Source organism: Rhynchophorus ferrugineus, unplaced genomic scaffold (assembly GCF_030347505.1).
Source record: "Rhynchophorus ferrugineus isolate W39M unplaced genomic scaffold, kcgeb_rfMv2 rfM1, whole genome shotgun sequence".
NCBI lineage: Eukaryota > Metazoa > Arthropoda > Insecta > Coleoptera > Curculionidae > Rhynchophorus > Rhynchophorus ferrugineus.
In genome coordinates this window covers 58,420,519-58,440,893 of record NW_027472580.1, presented here as the reverse complement: position 1 = coordinate 58,440,893, position 20,375 = coordinate 58,420,519, and the positions used below count along the sequence as shown (strand labels likewise).

General features: G+C 30.4%; 1 protein-coding gene across 1 annotated transcript in view; it reads left to right on the top strand.

The window, feature by feature from the left end:
- Positions 1-20,375, top strand: part of tkv (serine/threonine receptor kinase thickveins) — a 305,330-nt gene that overhangs the window by 64,693 nt on the left and 220,262 nt on the right. Inside the window, exon 2 of the mRNA XM_076408459.1 lies at positions 199-257. Coding sequence (XP_076264574.1) covers positions 254-257 — 4 coding nt within the window. The 5' untranslated portion in view covers positions 199-253. The remainder of the gene's footprint in view (positions 1-198; positions 258-20,375) is intronic.

Below are 20,375 nucleotides of genomic sequence, written 5' to 3'. Positions count from 1 at the left end.
TTATTTGCAGCTATTTTACGTAACATAACGGTTTTACATTATTGATTTATAATCTGTAAGGTTTCCCTATTAATATAATTCAACCAAAAATCCCATATTTTTATCAAGTCGTAAACGTCTAAATACGATAGGCGAGTCTAGACATATTAATCATATTATTATGTGTAAAACAACATTTTAATAGTCTTGTCTTTTCAGGTTAGTTGGCAGAGGTGTCCGCTTTTCCGAAATAGATTACTCGTGATTTGGAATAATGGGTGAGTTGTTGAAAATATACTGGCAATTTGATGCTCCAATAATCGGGCTATTCCATTTATATAACGTGGTGTTTTGTATTTAAAAAAAAATAAACATCTGATGTTTTTATGAGAAAATAAGATAAATTAGTACCCCCGAGCCATTGATATGGCTTCCTTTTTATGACTAATAGTATATTCAGCTGATAAAATAAATACATTTATCAACGGTTGCTCTGTATTCATGTCAGTGGCAGCTCCTCGTCAAAATCTTGATGTGGTGTTTTTCAAAAAATAGCTTACCTACTTGTTATAAATTATAATATTACTGAATTATTCAGTATATAGAAACGCTAATCATGGAGAGCTCAAAGTTGCATTTTCGACATTCATAACTTTTGTTTACTTAATCTGCTACCGAAGTCAATCCGACACTTAGAAATACGTCATATATATATCGTTGACATTATTTGTTAATTATATATAGACAAAGGTGTCAGTGTATAGTGTTCTTTCGCCTAGCTTACATTATTAGGAGTGTGCTCCAATGAATTATTTATGGCGATCTGTCGAACTTACTATTGCAGATATATTATTTTTTTTACTACTTCATAAATAAGTTTTTGAATGTAATGAACATACTTCTACTAAGTTTGCAAATTTTACTTTTCAATTTCTTTTTCTTCTTTGTTATTTTCTTGAGTTATTCGTATTTTATGATATAATCGGTTAAAACAAGAATATCACCGTATATAAAATATAGAACGTGTGAGCAAATAGGTAAATTCAGTTTGTTTTTATAGAACTAGAAAACTACACATCTTAGCAGACTAGGTTAAGAAATCTTTTCGCAATTTCTGAATTTAAGAATTCCAGAAATTCACGAATTTGGGGTGATTTTCAGAGTTTCTAGAAACCCAAATTATAATAATTTACAGCTAAGAATACTTTGAATAACTTCAGCTCTCCTTTGTTGCTCTTAAATCCTAAATAGCAACTTTTTTCGATAAGTTGTTGTATTTCTGTTGATTGAATTGAAATTCATGTTTTAATATTGAAGGGATGTAAAGAGCTGTCACCACAACTAGAAAAATAATTCTCTACGTATTGGTGTATGGATACAATGGCATAAAAGTCGCAAACCGTAACGGATATAATTAAACAATTATTCTACGAACTATGACTTAAACGTCTCCATACAGCACTATATATCTTCCACTGATGGTTTTCGAAATATTGCATGTAGCATATACACGTAGCGTGGACTAATTAAAAATATTCTTCATAAGATATATTAGTTATACATTATATATATAATACATTAGTTAAACAATATATAATGTACATAAGTTATAAAATCCGATACTATATTAATCACGCAATATAGCACCTCCCTCCAGAAAAAGGATTAAAGGGATTTACGTGTTCGTTCTTCCATACGGACAGCTTAGTGTAGTTAAATTATTTGTGAGTAACGGCTTTACGAATTTCCATAGTATACGCTGTAATGAATGGTATACCAAGTTTACCATGCAACTGAAGTACTGTAATACGCTTTTGTTTCACTGTGTGAGATACAAATTTCAGTAAACTATGCTATTTCATATCAACTTAAATCCGCTTGACATGACAATTAATTGCAATGCTTGAATAGAGGGCCTAGTGTCTGTGTGTTTTTTCTAACTATATGTTAAGTCTAATAATTTATGGCTATTGACCACCTTCAATTCACCCCTCGTGACCTTACTGCGACTTAAACTGCAGTACTTTTGTTTGAACTCCGCTTAACTATATTTATCGTGGTTCGAGTAACTGTGGAACAATTTCCAATCCGGCGCTTTATAAAATTATTTTCGATGATTGAATTATTATGATATGATTGATATTATGAATGATTTCGAATTATTTCGAATATTATTCAATGTTACTGCGCCAATGATAAACATAAACTTTTATTTTTGAAAATTATATAGAGAAAGAAGTGGCAACTTGTTATACTTGCAGCACAGAGAGGAGGGTTCAGTCCAATTTCAAATAAATGAAGCCATTATAATACAAGCGATAGGCTAGATAACTGTAAAATAGATTCCCAAAAGTTTTGATTTATAATAATATTATACCATGGAAACATTGTGAAAAATACATTTATTTTTCTTAAGATACTCTTTATCTTATATTTCACAGTTAAAAGGTGGTTTGGTGCAACCAACGGAAAGCAAAGATAAATGAAAAAATTGAACTGGGATTTATCAAGGCAAATAACCTAAATTTACCCACAATCGATTCGTCCATGACTGTACTGTGTGACCATAACTGAAATGTGGTAGGGTATTGAAGAAAATCTTATCACTATAACACTTGCCACTAACACTAGCCAAGAAAATTAATAATGCCATTAATAGCTCTAAATATAAGTAATAACACAATCCAGTAATAGCACAATCATCACTTGGGAACTTTGAAAATAGTATTATTAAAATCAAGTGCCCTACATTTTCTAAGACGAATCAAAATTTTATTGATGACAAACTTGCTGAAAAAAATATATGACGATAATTTGAAAGTACAGATGTAAATGTATTTGACAGGACTACCAAAATATTCGTTTTACATACTTAATAGTAACTGCAATATAATAAATGATCTAATTTATTGGGTTATATTAATTTGGGTAAATAAAATGCATGAATTGTAATTTTGAAGTTCAATTTAATAATAGCCTTACAATCTTATAAGTAGGTACAACTACAATATTTCCTCAATTAATTTACAAAATCTGTGTTTAGACATGCTTCAACATATTACGTTCTCCTATGTATGTTTAAACTAGATCTCTGCTTAGTTTCTTATATTTTACTTTGCCTTCGGTGGCAATATTTGGGTTCATACATTGCCCGTGCGTAAGTATTGTTCGAGATGTTTAAAACTTTGGTTTGCTATATTACACGTAACAGGCTCTAAAAATTTCATAAAATCACATTGTCCAATGAAATATGTGTCACTTACCCTTATTCTAGTGAAGTATAGCCCAACGAATTGTTTGATGTACAAGGGACGAGATATTTGATGTATTATTGGCTTTTCGTAATTTAACCGTGATGGTATTTGATTGACACTTGTTGAAGGCTTGGATTTAATTAATATTTTTATTTATATATTAAAAATATATAGTCGTTCAGCAATCAACAGCAGTTCAGTAAGTTCAGTTAATTAATTACACTTTAGACATAATTAAAGGTATTTAAAATAGTGAATACTTATATAAGTATAAACTTTATTCTAATATAATGATCTTATTGTAGTAAATAAATTACCGATGTTCAGTGGAATACCGATGTAGAAACACAAAGAAGAGAACTTCTTTGGAGTTTTTACCGAAGGATAATTACATTAGCAGCCCTCAAAGCAGCAATACACATTAATTAGACATACAAACCATCAATTGCAGCCAAAACGCGCAATTTGAAGCGATTTAGGGCGCATTTAAAATTCTACTATTTCAAACGTCAATGTTTCTTTCAAATCCATTTATTTTGCAGAAATAGGTTTTATTCCTGATAAACATCATAAAATACCATATCGATTTATTAAAATATCCAGTACCTTATTAATCGCACCATATCACATATTAATTTGTATTGGGTGTGCTGTTTTAAAATAAAATAACTATTTAAGCTTTACTATATAGGATAAACTTTTCATAGAAAATTAAGTATTTATAATCGTGAAAATCTTACAATAAAGAAACGAAAGACATTATGTTTCTTGTTTATCGAGAAATGAAAAGGTTCGATTATTATCGAAAGCCATATACAATTGTCAACAAACATCTGTTAAAATAGCATCTGCGTTTTGCGCATTGTTCCAATTAGGGTGTTGTTTCATCGCACAATGCGACTATTATTCTTTGTACAGGCAATATTCAATAGATAGTTCGATTCGTACTTATTTGGACGAGTACTTTCAAGGTAAAGGCTTCGTCAGTATAATGTATAATGTGTACCGTTTGGTAAGCCTCAGTTTCAGTACCGGACTTTTAATTTTCATTGGGAATTCTTTGTATATTTGAACAAAATTTTATATCTATTTTTCTAAAATTAGCTTCACTGATGATATTAAGGCGTTAGATAATTATCATTGTCTTTACTTTACTTCATTTCTTGGTTTTGAAATTATCTTAAATTCAATGCAAATAAATCAAGCTCATGACACATCAATCGGAACTGAATATTGACATACTACCAGTAATTACCTTCTTGCAAAATCTCAATGTGGTATGTTAGCTGTTCGGCATTAATTATCAGTATATTACTGATAATCGTATAAAAATATTAGAAAGTATCTTTATATAAATATGATGACATTGAATTAAGAGCCTTGGATTGTTTTTCTCTTAACTTATTTGGTTGTCAAATTTCACACACTTTTACTCCTCTATTGTTACTTTTTAATTTCAATAGATATTTATTTGGTGTTAACCCACATATTTCTAGACTTCATAGCCCGACCATAGATAACCCAGTCGTATTGGCTTTCCTTTCATATTTACCAGGTGTTTATTTGGAAAAGTGTATATTTTAAGTTTGTCTTAAGAACAGTAATTCATACGAGTGGTAATTTGTTAAGAAAGTGAATTTCATGAAATCGGTTCTGTAATCACTGCAAATGATCAGTTCATTAGTATTTTAGTTCATTTCATTAGTATTAATTCAGCTTTTACAGGTCTAAGACGTTCTTTACCTAAACATTCAACCATTTCACAAATTTAATTTCCTATTAAAAATTTCTATTTTTGTTGTTTTGAATTTTTTATTAAAACTGCAGATATTTAGCCTCAAGTAACACAAACGAGAAACATCAACTATTATTAGACATTCCCAAAATATCTCCAAAAACTGGTGCTGTTTATATTATTATAGTTTTGGCCTTTGGGTAAATTACATATTATTGTGTTGTCATCAGGTAGTGCTTTATATTGTGTAAAGACCTATATAAGAAAGCTGAAATTTATATTTAAACATACAGTCGAAGACAAAATGCATTTCTATTTTTACGAAAATGAGCCTATCCTTGAATAAATATGTGAGGCTATATATTCTTAGTATTATACCATAGACGTAGGCCTATTAATTCCTGTTGTGATTAATAAATCTCGTTTCCCAATATTTATTTTTGTCAGAGCTATTTGGAAATTCAAACTAAATCCGAGTTTCGTGTTAATCAGGTGTCTCGGGAATGCAACTTATATATAAATAAAGACTTAATGCATTCATTAAAATATTGAAATTTTTGCTACTTCTATCTTTAATTGTCATGTCAAGCTTTTATGTCAATCTATGTCTTATATTTTGATTTTGTTAGTGTTCTTTTAATACCCAACAATTGTATAAAAAACAACTTAAAACATGTTTGAAGAAGATGTATTTTGTATTTAGAAAAAAAACATACTGAATGAATAAATTCGGAAATTCAGAATTATTCAGAGATTAGTTCAAATTGCAAAGTGATTTCAAAATTTTAAAGGTGAAAAAGATCGAAATTATTTTAGGAAACGTGTAAGTAGTGGCTACAGTGAACAATATTTGTTTAACAAATCTTTATTTTTCACAAAAAACTGTTAATGTAATAATATGTAAAATAAGAAATACAAATTAAATAAAAAATAATAAGTAAAGTAAAAAATATGTTATATGGTCTGTTATACGAATAGTCCATCGACTGATATGTTGACAAAATCGGAGTATCTGTTCCTGATTTAATGTGGTGACGACTAAGATATATACATTTTAAGGATTCTTTTGCGTTAGATTAGTTTAGCAGCAGTAGTATTGATTTTGCTTCTGTTAACATAAATTTAATATTCTTGTATATAATATGTAAATAATAACAACATAGTACAAATCAATGGTTTTGTCCATTTGGTCATACAGAATCGATTTACGGGACAGACGCAGCAAATATATATAGCCGTAGCTACAATCAATATTCCATACTACGTAAAGGAGTGACATCTCTGCTGAATATCCTTCTAAAATACATAATTAGTGTAATTCAAAATGTTAGTGTTAAATACTTCGAAAGATTGCAGTGCTATTACTTATTAAAGTGGATACATATCATGTGTCATTATAATAAGAATAATATTAGCCACTAACCAGATTATTCAACCACTAACAGTAATTAAAAAGCCTTCACAAATCAAAACTAAACACACTATGAAAGTTTTTTTAAAATTTGTATTGAGTCATCAATAGCTACTAAGTTGCTTAAAGCCATGAAAGCTAAACATAATACTAAATATTTTACTTGTTTGTGATGTAATATAATGTTAATTTGCACTCTAAAAATTGTATATTAGAATTAAAATGTATATCCATCCGTTACAAATCAAAGCTGACGCAATATGGCAGTTCTATATTAAATTTGAATTGTATTTTCAATCGCTGCAAAGTGGATTAAAACATTCAAGATTAATTAATTGGAATGTGGACAAAATTATCGTATCATTCAAGTTCTGCAGCTATAAAAAGTGAATTGTTGAAAATGAAAGTTATTATTAATGGTATTCAAATTTAGATTATTGGAGTTTGAATGTGTTGATTTAAGAATATACGTGTTTTTATTACACGGCCAGTGACATGCCTTATAAATCAATACTATTATATATTAACTCTGTATTGTGTATAAGTCTACTCAGAACTAGATCATAACGCGGCAGTTGTAATTGTGATAATCTTAAGGTATACTGACTGGTTTTTGTCTTAAAATCTGATTTATAAAATTAACTTATTGCCATTGCTCTGTTGTACTTTCTTCAACATGTAAGTAGAGCGACTGTGTGATAAATACATCACTATGTGTTTACCAAATTTAAATCAAGTTAGACTAGTAGAAGTTGAATTTAAAATTAAACACTTATACGATATAACATACAAGTTCATGTGATTTGGTTAGCTTCGATCTAGGCATGCCGAAAAGATATCGATATTTTCAACCGATTTTTGTTAGTCGATATTTTCACTATTTTTTCAAAAAAAATAAATATACTTAGACATTATAAAAAAACCACTTAATTATTTCAATAAATCTAAAATTGATTGATAATTGATACTTAATTTTAAAGGATTAGTGTATTTTGGTACTTAATTGTAGAGGTATATTACAAATATCAATATATATTGCATAAAAATATTGATTTGTTTTTTCTCCGATATATCGATATTTTTCTCGGAGGCCGACAACATACATTACGTACATTTATTTGATTGCAGTGCCATTGCGATTTTTATTGGTTACGTAGCGAAAAGTATTAGTAATTAATCGAAATAACTTTATTTTGGCATTGTCAGATTCTGGTTGGTTTAATGTTTTGTTGCCACCCAATAAATCCAAATAGGCTTTATAATTATCTGATAAACTAATCTCCTTGATTTTGATCTACCAGTCTAATCTGGTCTACGCTGTTTATCTAACGCATAATGTATAATGACTAATGAATACATCAAATCTGATCTTCATGTTTAACCGTTCAGTTTTACTACTTGTACATAAACTTTCACGATATTTATACCTTGTTATATTGTTGCAAAATCTCTCTGTTATATACTAGCTACTCGATAAAACTCCATTCTTGTTACTTTTTTCGTTTCCTAGCCTGTTGATTACTGGCATTTTAATTTATCGACTTAACAATCACTTTTTAATTCAAATTTCAAATTTCAAAATTAAAGCTGTTTAAATGTATTACATATTAGAAGTATGCGTCATATATATATTCCGACTCTGTATTGTGTAGACTGACATTATAGGAAGACCAGGTGGTCATGAACGAGAAAAATGTACAAAGTTACAACCTTCCATAAATAGCAGCCTGATATTTTCCAGTTTCCCTTACGATTCTGGAATTTATTGGACAGTTGATAAAAGGACCGTGCGAATGTTCCTTAAACGGTGTGTGGCGTCTGATCTCGTCGTCAAGAAAAATACATTTCATACCGGCCGGTGAAAAATTAGCCATAGAAAAGCCATTTGCGGACTTAATAGTTGCGACCGTTGCGGCGTAGACATTCGTTTTCGTTCAACTAGAAGGAATAATGTGTCATCGATCGAACCGTTTTTGTGTATCAGTCGCTATTGTCGCAAATGACTGAATTAATTTTATCGTGTATGATAATTGTTTTAAGAAATATTTTATAATTCCCACGAGAAAGTTATTGATTTTCTTAGGTAATTGTTTCTTGATTAGTAATCGATCATTCAAATTAATGTATTTTTCTATAAATTAATAACAAATAAATCTAATTAACTATAACATAATATTATTATATTGGTGGTGTTGGCGGGTTTTCATTCTTTTCCAGTAGTATTTAATTATTCAGTGTATACAGTCACTAATCATGGGACGCTCAAAATTGTATCTTCGACAGTCATTACTTTTGTCATCATCTGAAGAAATCTGCTGCCTTCGAATACCTTTGCAAACTTATGCTGGTTTGTTTTAATGATTTAAAAGTTACGATTTTAATCAATCAGTTAATAAAATTGGTCTAAAGTAGATCCTTCATGTACCAAAATCTTAATGGGAAATAAATTACGACATTTCAGTAGTATATAATATTATTTAGGTGATCATGGAGCAATTGGTAGTTAATATAAAAATCTAACCATTTTGTATAACAATCACTCTTTAATATAGTTTTTAATTTCAAATATCATTGAACTGATTTAAGTATAGTACAAATATAGTTTGCAATAATAGAAATAATTGATAATTACAAAGAGTACGGAGTAATAAGAGTCTTATTTTTATACGAAACGTAATTATATTATTTTTAGGATGTCAAAAAAATTATTACTTAATACAGCAATCGTATGGATAATTTCTGGCAGAATCGCTTCCGAATCGTTGAGCGTGTGCCCATGAATGGCGACAGGTCCAGCATCTGTACCTCAACTTGTTTGATATTCTACATTTACCACAAACCATGCAGATGTTGGAATCTTCATTAACGTATTCACAACTCTCACCATCACATGTATTATGATAATTTTTCATTTGCTTTACTTGTTTTTTTTTTCTTTTCTTTGTTTCTCGTTTTGTTCTCTAGTATAATTACCTTCCCTTTTAGTGCATTACTTTTTTCATGAAAAGTTTCTTTTCTTCTGATACAGTTTTGTTTGGCATTCTCATTACCCCGTGTTCACATCCGGTCAGTATGTCAACACTAATATGTCTATAAGAACAACGCCGAAGTAAAAATAATAATAGTTACAACCACAGCCATGTGAAGGTTATTGAGAATGAAAATAGAAAATATTTCTAATAATAAAGATGGAATTAACGTAATGTAATAAATGTCAAAGCAAAGTAGCACTTTAAAAAAAAATTATAACGGTTCAAATATGTAGTATGTTATAATTTTGGAGACTATAAGAAAACTTATTTCGTTTGACTCAAATTTTATCTAAGGTGGAAAACGTTCTGATTTTAAATTAACGTCAATTTAGATTAAAGTCAAGTGTCCCTCTAATTTAATGTTCTTCATTTTGCCTATTTATGCTTTCTTTATATTAACTCCAATAGTGGATTTATGCAACAAATTTTAAGTTAAGTCGAAGAATGAACATATTAAAATAACGAATATCATTATCAACGCACAACTTCTGTTTACTTGTATTCTCATAACGTCCAGATAAATATTCAAAATGTCATCTCATATTTCTCAATGTTATTTAATCATTATTATGAAGGATGAACTATTTTATGTAGTGTCCGGTGTCAAACAAACAAGCCGACTTGTATATATATATATATATATATATATATATATATATATATATATATATATATATAGATATGGATTGAGACATCTATAGAGAAATATGGAAACATGTTCTAATATAATGCTAAGGCAAGTTGGTTCTCACGGGCTTGCTGGTTATCGAATTTTTTATCAATAAAGGCTGTTTTAGTGGCAACAAAATAAATAAGTCTACTATAGATCGATACGCAATGTTTCATAAGTGCAGGGCTGAAATCAAAAAAATAATAATTTCTATAATTACAGGTGAAATACAACTGAATACAGGTGAACAAACTATTTTGAGTTATGTTAGAAATGGTCACATATATCGAGAAAGAAAAATACCATTCAGTTCACAAACACAAACACAATCGAGTCATTCCCGCTCTGCTCTGCTGTCGTTAGTATTCTGATCTGTTATATTCTGTGCTACGAATTATATTCTGAGTAGCTAGGAATTATTAATTCTTGAAGTCCCTACCAAAATCCCGATTCCAGTTAGTAAAACTATCGTAAATTATATGCAGAATGAAATATATAATTTTAGACTTGTTATTTACGTCATAACCGTTAACCTGATCAGTAAACCGGTATTATTGTAGAATAAAGATTATTTATTTATGACTATTACTACAATTTCATTCATAAATAAGAAAACGATATCGGTCAATTCAAGGCTTAACCGTAATATACACAAGCCGGCATATTTTCAGTCTTCGAAGTCAGTTGCCGAGGTCACAGGTCGAGAATGTCACGGGCCAATATTGAAAGACCAATCGGCGTACATACCTCCCGCCTGGGGGCATAACTTAGATGAAATCAACGCGAAGTATTTTAGCCGTTCCGTAGTATGAGCGTCGATATATCAGCGCAATACATGGATTCCAATCGCACGGAACCATAATCGTAAAGTTTTAATCGCATATTACGTTGATGTTTTTTTCTGTCTTTGAAGATTTAAAAACGAAAATGGCAGTATCTTATTTTTATGAAATCAAATAATGTTTATTCTATAGCTATATATCTGTATGATTTATTATATTTTTTCTATATTAATTGATTATTTGTTTATTTGAATTTAAATGGGCTTCTTGTGTTTAAGCTACATTATTAAGTTTAAGTTATATTAATTAAATTAAATCACCATAATTCGGCATTGATACCTTATGGCATTGGATAATTTTATGTCGTTATATCCGAAATTCAATCAAAAATGTAATCGATCTATTTGCTTCCTTAATACTTGTAATAGGGGTGTTGGTCATCGAAAAAATATCGATATATATATATCGGAGAAAAAAAATCTATATTTTTATACTTAATGCAAAATATATCGATACTTTTTTTTTATAAAAACTCTAAACTCTAATAATTTATTCTGAAAAATATCGAAAAAAATCGGTATATCGGGCAAAAAAAGAAAAGAAAAAAAGATCGTCAGGTTGACTAACCTGTTCAGTATTGAATTCCTTATGTATAATATTATACTACCTTTTAGTATTTATTAAGTGATAACTGAACATTTGTCCAAGTTTAAAGAAATATCTAGTAAATTAATGAAATATCTACATGTAGGTATGAAATCTCATAGATAAAATGTTTTTAACAACGATATCGATATATCAATAGAGTGAACAAATTTGTAAAAGCGTCTACTCCTCTACCAATACGCTGTTATTTTTATCGAAGGTCTTGTTATTTCGTAAGAAAACAAATTAGAAATATTCTTAACTAAATTTCGCCACAGTTGACGATCTTCCGCAACTGTTCTAGTCTCGGATAATGTTAGTCGCTTATTTTTCATATTGGTTCCTACAATTTTGATCCATTTCTTTTTCAGAGCTTTCACCTTTCATTCAGCAGATATGTCCAAACAATTGTAATCTGAGCTTCTGGTTTTTTTCCTCAGCTATGTATTGATTATCGCATCTTAAGGGCTTAATTTTTAATACGTTCTAGACATATGGAATTTACCTTAAGTATAACATCGGAAGCACCTCAAACTTACAGATATCAAATTGTAATAGCATCGAAGTCTCGGAGCTTATAGAAGGAAAATGGATTTTAGTATTAATTGTAATATATCTTCCCTTCCACATGCACCATCTTGTAGAAGCTGAAGCTCCTGAAGCTTGGACGATACAGCTTAATACTTCAACAGTAGGAGGTGCACACTGGTAGAACACCTACACTTGGTCTAATTCGATCCCGTTCAAATTTACTATAGTAGGCTATAGTAGTTGTCTATATTTCGCTCTTTTCTTCGTTAATTCTCAAGAGATATAGATAGGCTCTAGTGTGCTCATTCTATCATGAAGAATGCTAGAAGCCTCTACGCCTGTATCAGCGAACATCAGATTGGTTAAGAAGTTTGTAGCATTATATTGAACGCTATGTCGGTTTTTAAAAACTTGGGATATTAGCATTCACTGCCAATATGTTAAAAAACAGGTAATGGAACATCGTAATATGCCTGAAAAAGTGTGATAACCTAATAAAATTTTAGAGAGCAAGAGCTTTTAGAAAGAAAAAAGAACCCATCGCAACGGTAGGTGGGCTGTCCTGTCGGCTTTACTACTGCTCCACCAAGCCGGCAAAGAATATTATAATATAAATATATAAAAATATTATTAATTATCGTGCATATGATAAAATTAATCTAAGATGCTGATGAAATAGATCACGTAATAATTTTAAAAGAAAACATATTTTACAACTTGGTCTTACGTTAGTCTCAAAACCACTCGCTCGCGTTTCTACTATAAAATAGGTTTATTTCAATGATCCATTGCAATTCACCAAGCAATCTCTAATAATGTAATAATCTTGAGGATTTCTTCAGCGTGAAATTCTAATTCTGCATTTTCGTAGGCTTTAGGTCTTTTGCTATGTTCCTTTTCTTGGGTGTTAATTGTTCTCGAACGCCCGAAATAACTTACATCAAATTCTGTTATTTAGATCTTTATTACCATATTACTATAGAAAGAATCGAGACTGAATGAAATTAATGAATACTGATGTATATGAATAATAATTCTTATTATTGTTATAATTTATATTATTGACAAATACTTAATATTAGGATGTGTCGTTTTAGTAAGATAAGTCATGATTTAAAAGTAGCGTCTTCTTTTATCGAAGATTGGAAACTTATTTCTGTATTTAATATCTAGTGTTATAACTCTTAAACAGTTACGAGTGTGATCTTTTATTTCTATATTACATAATAGATTTTCCTAGTAATTTCTTTATTTTTCTTATGTAAAACCCCTTTGTTAAATGTAATTGCAAAATTAATACCTGCATCATAATGCAGATGAGAAGAATCTCATGCATATTTATATTTGTTTTGCCTTTCAAATATTTTTATTTTTATCTTTGGTTATTATTTAGCAGCTTTATGTTTAAGAGGAAACCAATATTTACATTTCTATTACTTCATCATCATCTTTAATATTTTTTGTATAATAGAATAATATAATATAATTTGCCTTCGAGTTGTTATTAGATTTTTACTTTCAAATCTGCATTATCAAACTAATTTACATTTACAATTACAATTTAATTTACATTTTGGATTTCTATTTTCACAATAACAATATTTCCCAAACTAAACTGTGACCTTTGCAGAAAATATTGTAGTAGATATTAATATTTAACACGAATACATTCCAATCAAAAATACTTGGAGCACTAAATCACTGAAAGTCACCCTTCGCATGCACCAAATGTTACCTTATTATCATTCGTTTCAACTGAAGTTATATGGACTGACTAACCAACAATTTCATTTTTTCGTAGATAAAGAGAATATCTGAAGCTGAGTCTTAGAGCCTTTCACAAATATATCGTTCTAGCTGTAATACATGACATTAATAAGTAACGATGCAGAATTTAATACTATATTGGTATAATAATATACAGTATAAAATATACGAAAGAATATACATATACATACAATATATAAAATAATACTTTTAAACTAATAATATTTATATTTTGCAACAGCATCAATAGAATTTGTTGCAGTCTATCTAATACTGGAGCATTTTTATTTCAAGATTTCTTAGGATTTGTTTTGGCTCAAAATAAATATTAATAAGAAGAGCAATATCACGAGACGTCCGATTTAATCGTTTTCTTATAAATTTTTATAGATTTGCAACACATAATCATACTTATATTAACCTGATAATATATACACTAAGAAGAATAGTCTTTCTCACAGTTTCTTTTAGTCTGTGTGGGTCAGCTAGTCCAAATGATTTAGGATGAGAAAATGGACGTGTGGGCAACTATAATCCAAAATATACGAGACCTGAAATAGAGTTTTAGAATGGGGAAAAGGGTTAGGGTAAAAATTTTCCATCATTTCAGGTCCTGATCAATGGGTGGTAGACTGTTCTGTTCTGATAACGATAGTACCCAAACCGTTTCAGTTACAATTTATAGCAAACTACAATGAACCATACATAATGTGATATATTATTGGCTCGTTCTACGCATGCGCATTTCGATAATCTACATGTGGTTATGTTTATTATTTACTAAATCTATGTTTATATTTTACTTACTTTGATCTTATCAATATATATTAAGACTAGTAAGTATCTGTTACTATTACGGGTGTTGGCCACCGAAAAGAATATCGATATTCAAAAAAAATCGATATATCGTTTTCGATATTTTTAAATTATCGGAAGAAAAAAAATGTAGATATATTTTTAGCAACATGTATAAAAAATATCGATATTTTACTATTTATATATAAATATATATATATATATATATATATATATATATATATATATATATATATATATATATATATATATTCTAAATAATTCAAATAGTGATATTGATGGACCTTTAAAATAGGTACCAGAATTCACCAAACTTTTAAGATTAAGTATTGAGGTAAGATAAAAATAAGAATATCGATATATCGGTCAAAAATATTAATATTTTTTTCAAAAGATATTGATATATCGATATTTTTCTGCATCCCTAGTTAGTATAATATATATTATTAGGACAAAAATCATTACAAACGCAACCTAAATTAAAATATGATTAAAAATTACAACATTTTGGATGAGGTAGCGTGCAACATCAAATAAATTACTAGGACAGGGTAGAGAATATATATGTGTCATTTTTCATAGTAGTTATTAAAAACATGATGTGTAAGCTGCACATTTGATAAGAATATATAAGGAATATATGGATACTAACACTGTTCAATATAATATTGTACGTATATGGAGTATGTAAGATATAGAGACACGAAACAGAAATGCACATACTATGTAAAAAATATAAAGTTATTAGAGAAGTATCTAGATCTATTCACTGTGGTGTGAAAAAAAAACCAGAGGCTAAAAAAGTACACAAATAGACACAAATGAATATAAGATGATGTTACTTCGACGTTAGAATATATGACACCCAAAACAAAACATCGGAAATAACATAATATATGTTAATTTATATGATGATTTTATATAAAACATTTTTATCCTATTTGTATCTCTTTGTTTATCTAATTTATTGACGTCTTGTTTTATCGAACCATAGAATATTGAAATTATGATATTTGTACCAATAATGTTACTTTTACTAAACAACAAAAACTTTTACTAAACAATTAAATATTTTTATTAATAACATTTAGGTAATTTCTGATAGAAAATAGATTCTATCTCATTCAATACAATTTACAACAATTGATCCCTTTTATGTCTGGTCTTGGTAGTCGTAGATATTTTCACTGCGAATCGTAAATTTACAATACCAACGTTAATAACAACCGTAATCGAACTGGTACAAAGAGAGTAAGCAGCACTGGTCGAGAAAATTGCACGTAAGACCTTCATTGACGATGGTTCAAGTTACCCTTATGGCATTAAGTTTCTCGTACAAAAGCAGTCTCGCTTTTAATGCTTTTCAATACGTTCGCGTGTGTGTGTGTGTGTATACGGAACACGAGCGCATTTGAGACATCTCGGGTCTGATTGATAGTATAGAAAGTGAATTTAGTCGATGGTTTTGTATTACAGCAGTGGCCTTCGTTGAAATGCGATTAGATTTTATGAAACTGATTGTTGTATACACTGCGTGGGATCGATGATCGTAATGGCCTAGGAAAAAGTCAAACATATACATATTCACGTATTTAACGATCACATAATATACCAGATGGTAATGCTATTACATTTATCGACTGGATTTAATTTATGTTGGTGGAGAAAAGTGATTACTTAATTAATTACGTGCTGGGTTATGATGCTTACTGGACACTACACCACAGCGAACGGGCTCGATGCGGAATAGCTTTAATAATTAAACCAAATATACAACAATTCGAACAAGAAGAGATTAAAAATGAGAAAACAAGCTACGATAATTAGTATCGACAAAAATGGGCTGAAATAAATATTGGCGTTATATATTGTCCACCAAGACATAAAATGACACAACGACAATATAAAGATATCTTTTGTGAACTAAGCCCAGAAGCACACAAAGCTACTAGTTACTACTACACAAAGCTAGTTACGCTACCGCGTAACTATGTCAATTGCTGGAGTCATATCTTTTCGGAAGAACATTTATAGTATCGCACAAAATGGCGTTATCGATATTTAAAAGTATTTCGGCTGGAGTTCCAAAGGTAGCGTCTTAGGACCTCTCTTGTATCTGCTCTACACTGCTGACATTCCAAAAACAAAAGAAACACTACTTGGAACCTTTGCTGACGACACAATTATCATGGAAAACGACATCTCTGCCTAAGGCAGTGGAAAAAGTACAAGTGGCACTCAACAATATCTACAAATGGACGAAAGATTGGAAAATTCAACTTAATAGCTCCAAATCTGTCCACGTTAATTTTGCATTGGGGCGAAATAATAAAAATTTAATTATACCACTCAATGGATGCTCGATTCAAGCAGAATCAGCTAAATACCTCGGAATCCATCTTGACGGTAGATTAAGTTGGAAATATCATGTTAGACAACAAGTAAAACACATTAGGACCAAAATAAAACAACTATACTGGTTAGTCGGAACATACTCTCAACCTGATCTAAAATCAAAGAGGTTGATTTATAAGACAATCATAAAGCCAAGGGGTTGCACTAAAAATTCAAATGAACTGGTCATACACCGCTGCCATATGCAGTTCGAATTGAAGCTGTTCAACTATATCATGATAAATATTAGAAGCCTCAAAATTTGTATCAGCGAATGTATCATCATATTGATTCCAAAGATATATAGCTTCCAAATTTGCCCAAAACCTTTTTTACACTCTCGATCATCCAAATGCATACATTAGAAACTCAAAGATCAGATAAGCATATCAGTAAAGGGCTCACATGTTTAAAGCTGCAAATAGCCCAAAGAACTTTGATCTCCATCTAACATGGTTAAATTAAATCCAGCAAACCATTGTTCTCTCAAACCATGATATGTTATGTGTTCTGTGTGTTATGTGCAAGTTTTCCAATATAAGATATTGAAGATAATTCTGAATTTTTCATAGTATCTCAGATACAACCAAATAGATCAAGACATTAGTCTCTGAACTCAAAAACAAAATCACAGAAAAATTCGTAAATGTTCCAATTGGCAAATTGCACATTGCAAGACCTAAGAACAAAACTCACAAAAAAAGATAAATATATTGAAAATGTTAATTCTTTTAACATAAAATCTTACATTGTAGCTGCTTTTACAAGGGAAGCTTATACAACAGTGGCTTCTGTGGCATCTATTTATCTTTTTGTATCCATATAATCGAAGATTTCTCGAGATTCAAAGTTGTAATTATATCTTAAAAGGTAATATTTTTAATCAATAAACTTTAACCATTATAAGTATGCTTATATAATTAATTCTTGAAATATAGCAATACAAACAAATATGTTTTCTTTTGTAATTTTAAGAAATATAATGCATATACTGTAATGATAGTATTTCTCTAAGGTTTAATGACCTGAAAGTGTAATACATATCCGGGATTTCTATATTTAATAATTTTAATAATATAAACTTGGAAGTGAAATTATTTACATTCACATTACAGGTTACTGAAACCAATGACTGACTGACAAACCACAACTACTGCATTTTATATCCATGTAAGAATCACGGTTGTCTTGTAGACACGTTGATTTGTGCCAACGGTATTTGAACCAGTGAGTTAGAGATGAGACAGGCGAAAGAGTATATTCAGCTCGGAAGTGAATTTCAACTAAATGTTAGTGAAAATTGGCCTTTTGATTGGTTGCCTAATCAATGTCGAGATTTATATTAACTTTTAAAGTAGACCAATAAATAGTTTCTTATTGCAACTGTATATATTAAAAAACAAATAATAATGAATAGAAAGTGAGCTGTGTCAATTATTAAAACTCATGCTCATCATATCGTATGTTTTTAATAATTGGCCATTACAACAGTCCACCATACATGGTGCGAACATACAAAGTTTTCTTTTGATAGTTCCTCAGTAATGCCAGCAGCCATTTACTTTACGGCCACACATATTTACGTCTGATACCATATTGAGCTTTGAGAAAATAACAGAAAGCAGCCATTTAAAAGCACTAATACATCTCCTTTTTCCCATCATAAAATAATAAAATTATAGCCCCAAGTGTTTATAAAAATGGTCAAACAACCATAAAATGGGAAGGAAAGCCATAAAGCTAAATCGATTCATTCTCTTCCCGCGTAACAAGGCTACAAGACAAGGACCGAAATATAGTTAGCTTAGACGAGATGTCATTTTGGTCAGGCCATATTAATGCACTTTTGTGATTTTGTATATTTCCCCAAGACGCCCGTCTTTCAACATGTGCGGGGTATAAAATTCGACGTGTGAAAAGCATTAAATTTACTTCAGCCCAGTCAAGCTGAATAAATATTGGTGTTTCCTTAGAAAACAAGAGACTTTTCATGCGAGATTTTTGCATTATTGGATCAACAAATATAATTCCACCAATAATAACTGGCTTATTATATTTACGGCTTTACTTACTTATTATATTAATTATTCTTAGAAGTTTTTTATTTGCTAATCTTTAAAGTAGAATTGAAAATTAAGAATACTTAACAAAAAAAAATTTATCTGTTTATTAATAATTTCTATTGCTATACCGCAATTTATCGCCTCTAATTTTAATTTAGCGTTAAATGAATGATGAAATTGTTAAATTTAATGGATAATACAAAATAGTATTCTCGCTTTAGTATTATAGAGTTATTATTTACTTCATACAGACGCTAATCAAGGAATGCTAAAAATTAAACTTTAAACATTTCGTTGCTTTTGTTGTTTTATTTGAAAAAATCAGCTGCCGAAGTGCAAACGTTTTTAGGAACTTATGGCGATACTATCATTCTCAATCGCGTTTGTTTTCAATGATTTAAAAGTTTTTTTTGGAGAGTGACCAGCTAGAACCAAATGGTCATTTGCTGATGTCGCTGCGGGTTCCGGATAGAGAGGTTTTGCGGGCGACAGAAACCCTGGTGTACGACTGGAATTGTCGTATTTGGTTTAACTACCGGGGTTTGTGTATGGCTAGGGATTTGATCAGATTATTTTCGTGTTCTCACGCGCCAAGGGAGAAACTTACACTGAACACATTCGTGATGCTTTTCACAAACGGGATGCCTGATTCTAGGTGTTCACGTTCCTCATAAACCATGGGGCATTGAGTAACGCGCGGACTTTCTTGGACTAGAACATTTGGAGTAGTGCAACTTGTCTGTCAGAGACGTACCTGCACTACACATGTGCCGTAGAGGAAGACTGGACGGACTAGCATTTTATACAGAGTCGCTTTCTTGGTTGTTGGGAGCTTGATTTTTCTGTAGAGGGGTATAAATAATAGGCCGTACACGTCATTGCCTTTGAAGATAGCGTGCTTGATTCGGGCTGACCATTGGAACCTACGGTCGAACTGATACACCTTCTCGTGATGAACTAACTTCTGGAGTCAAACGACAGGAGGTTTTTGATTTGGAGGCGATATGCACGGAATTCCTTACGGTGAATCAGGATAGCCTGAGTTTTGCTCGGGTTAATCTGCAGCCGCCAGAATTTGTACCACTCAATCGCCTGGTTGACATGGACTTGGAATATATCGCGGATGACATCGGGATTGTAAATGATTTAAAAGTGGTGATATTATATCAATGCAATTTTTGACAGATAGTAGTTCAGAATTAAACTATTTCTAGGCATTTACATACGATAGAAGAGTTTCAAAATGTGGAATAGTGTTTACCACACGAATTGCCTGAAAATATTGTTTCGAACTAT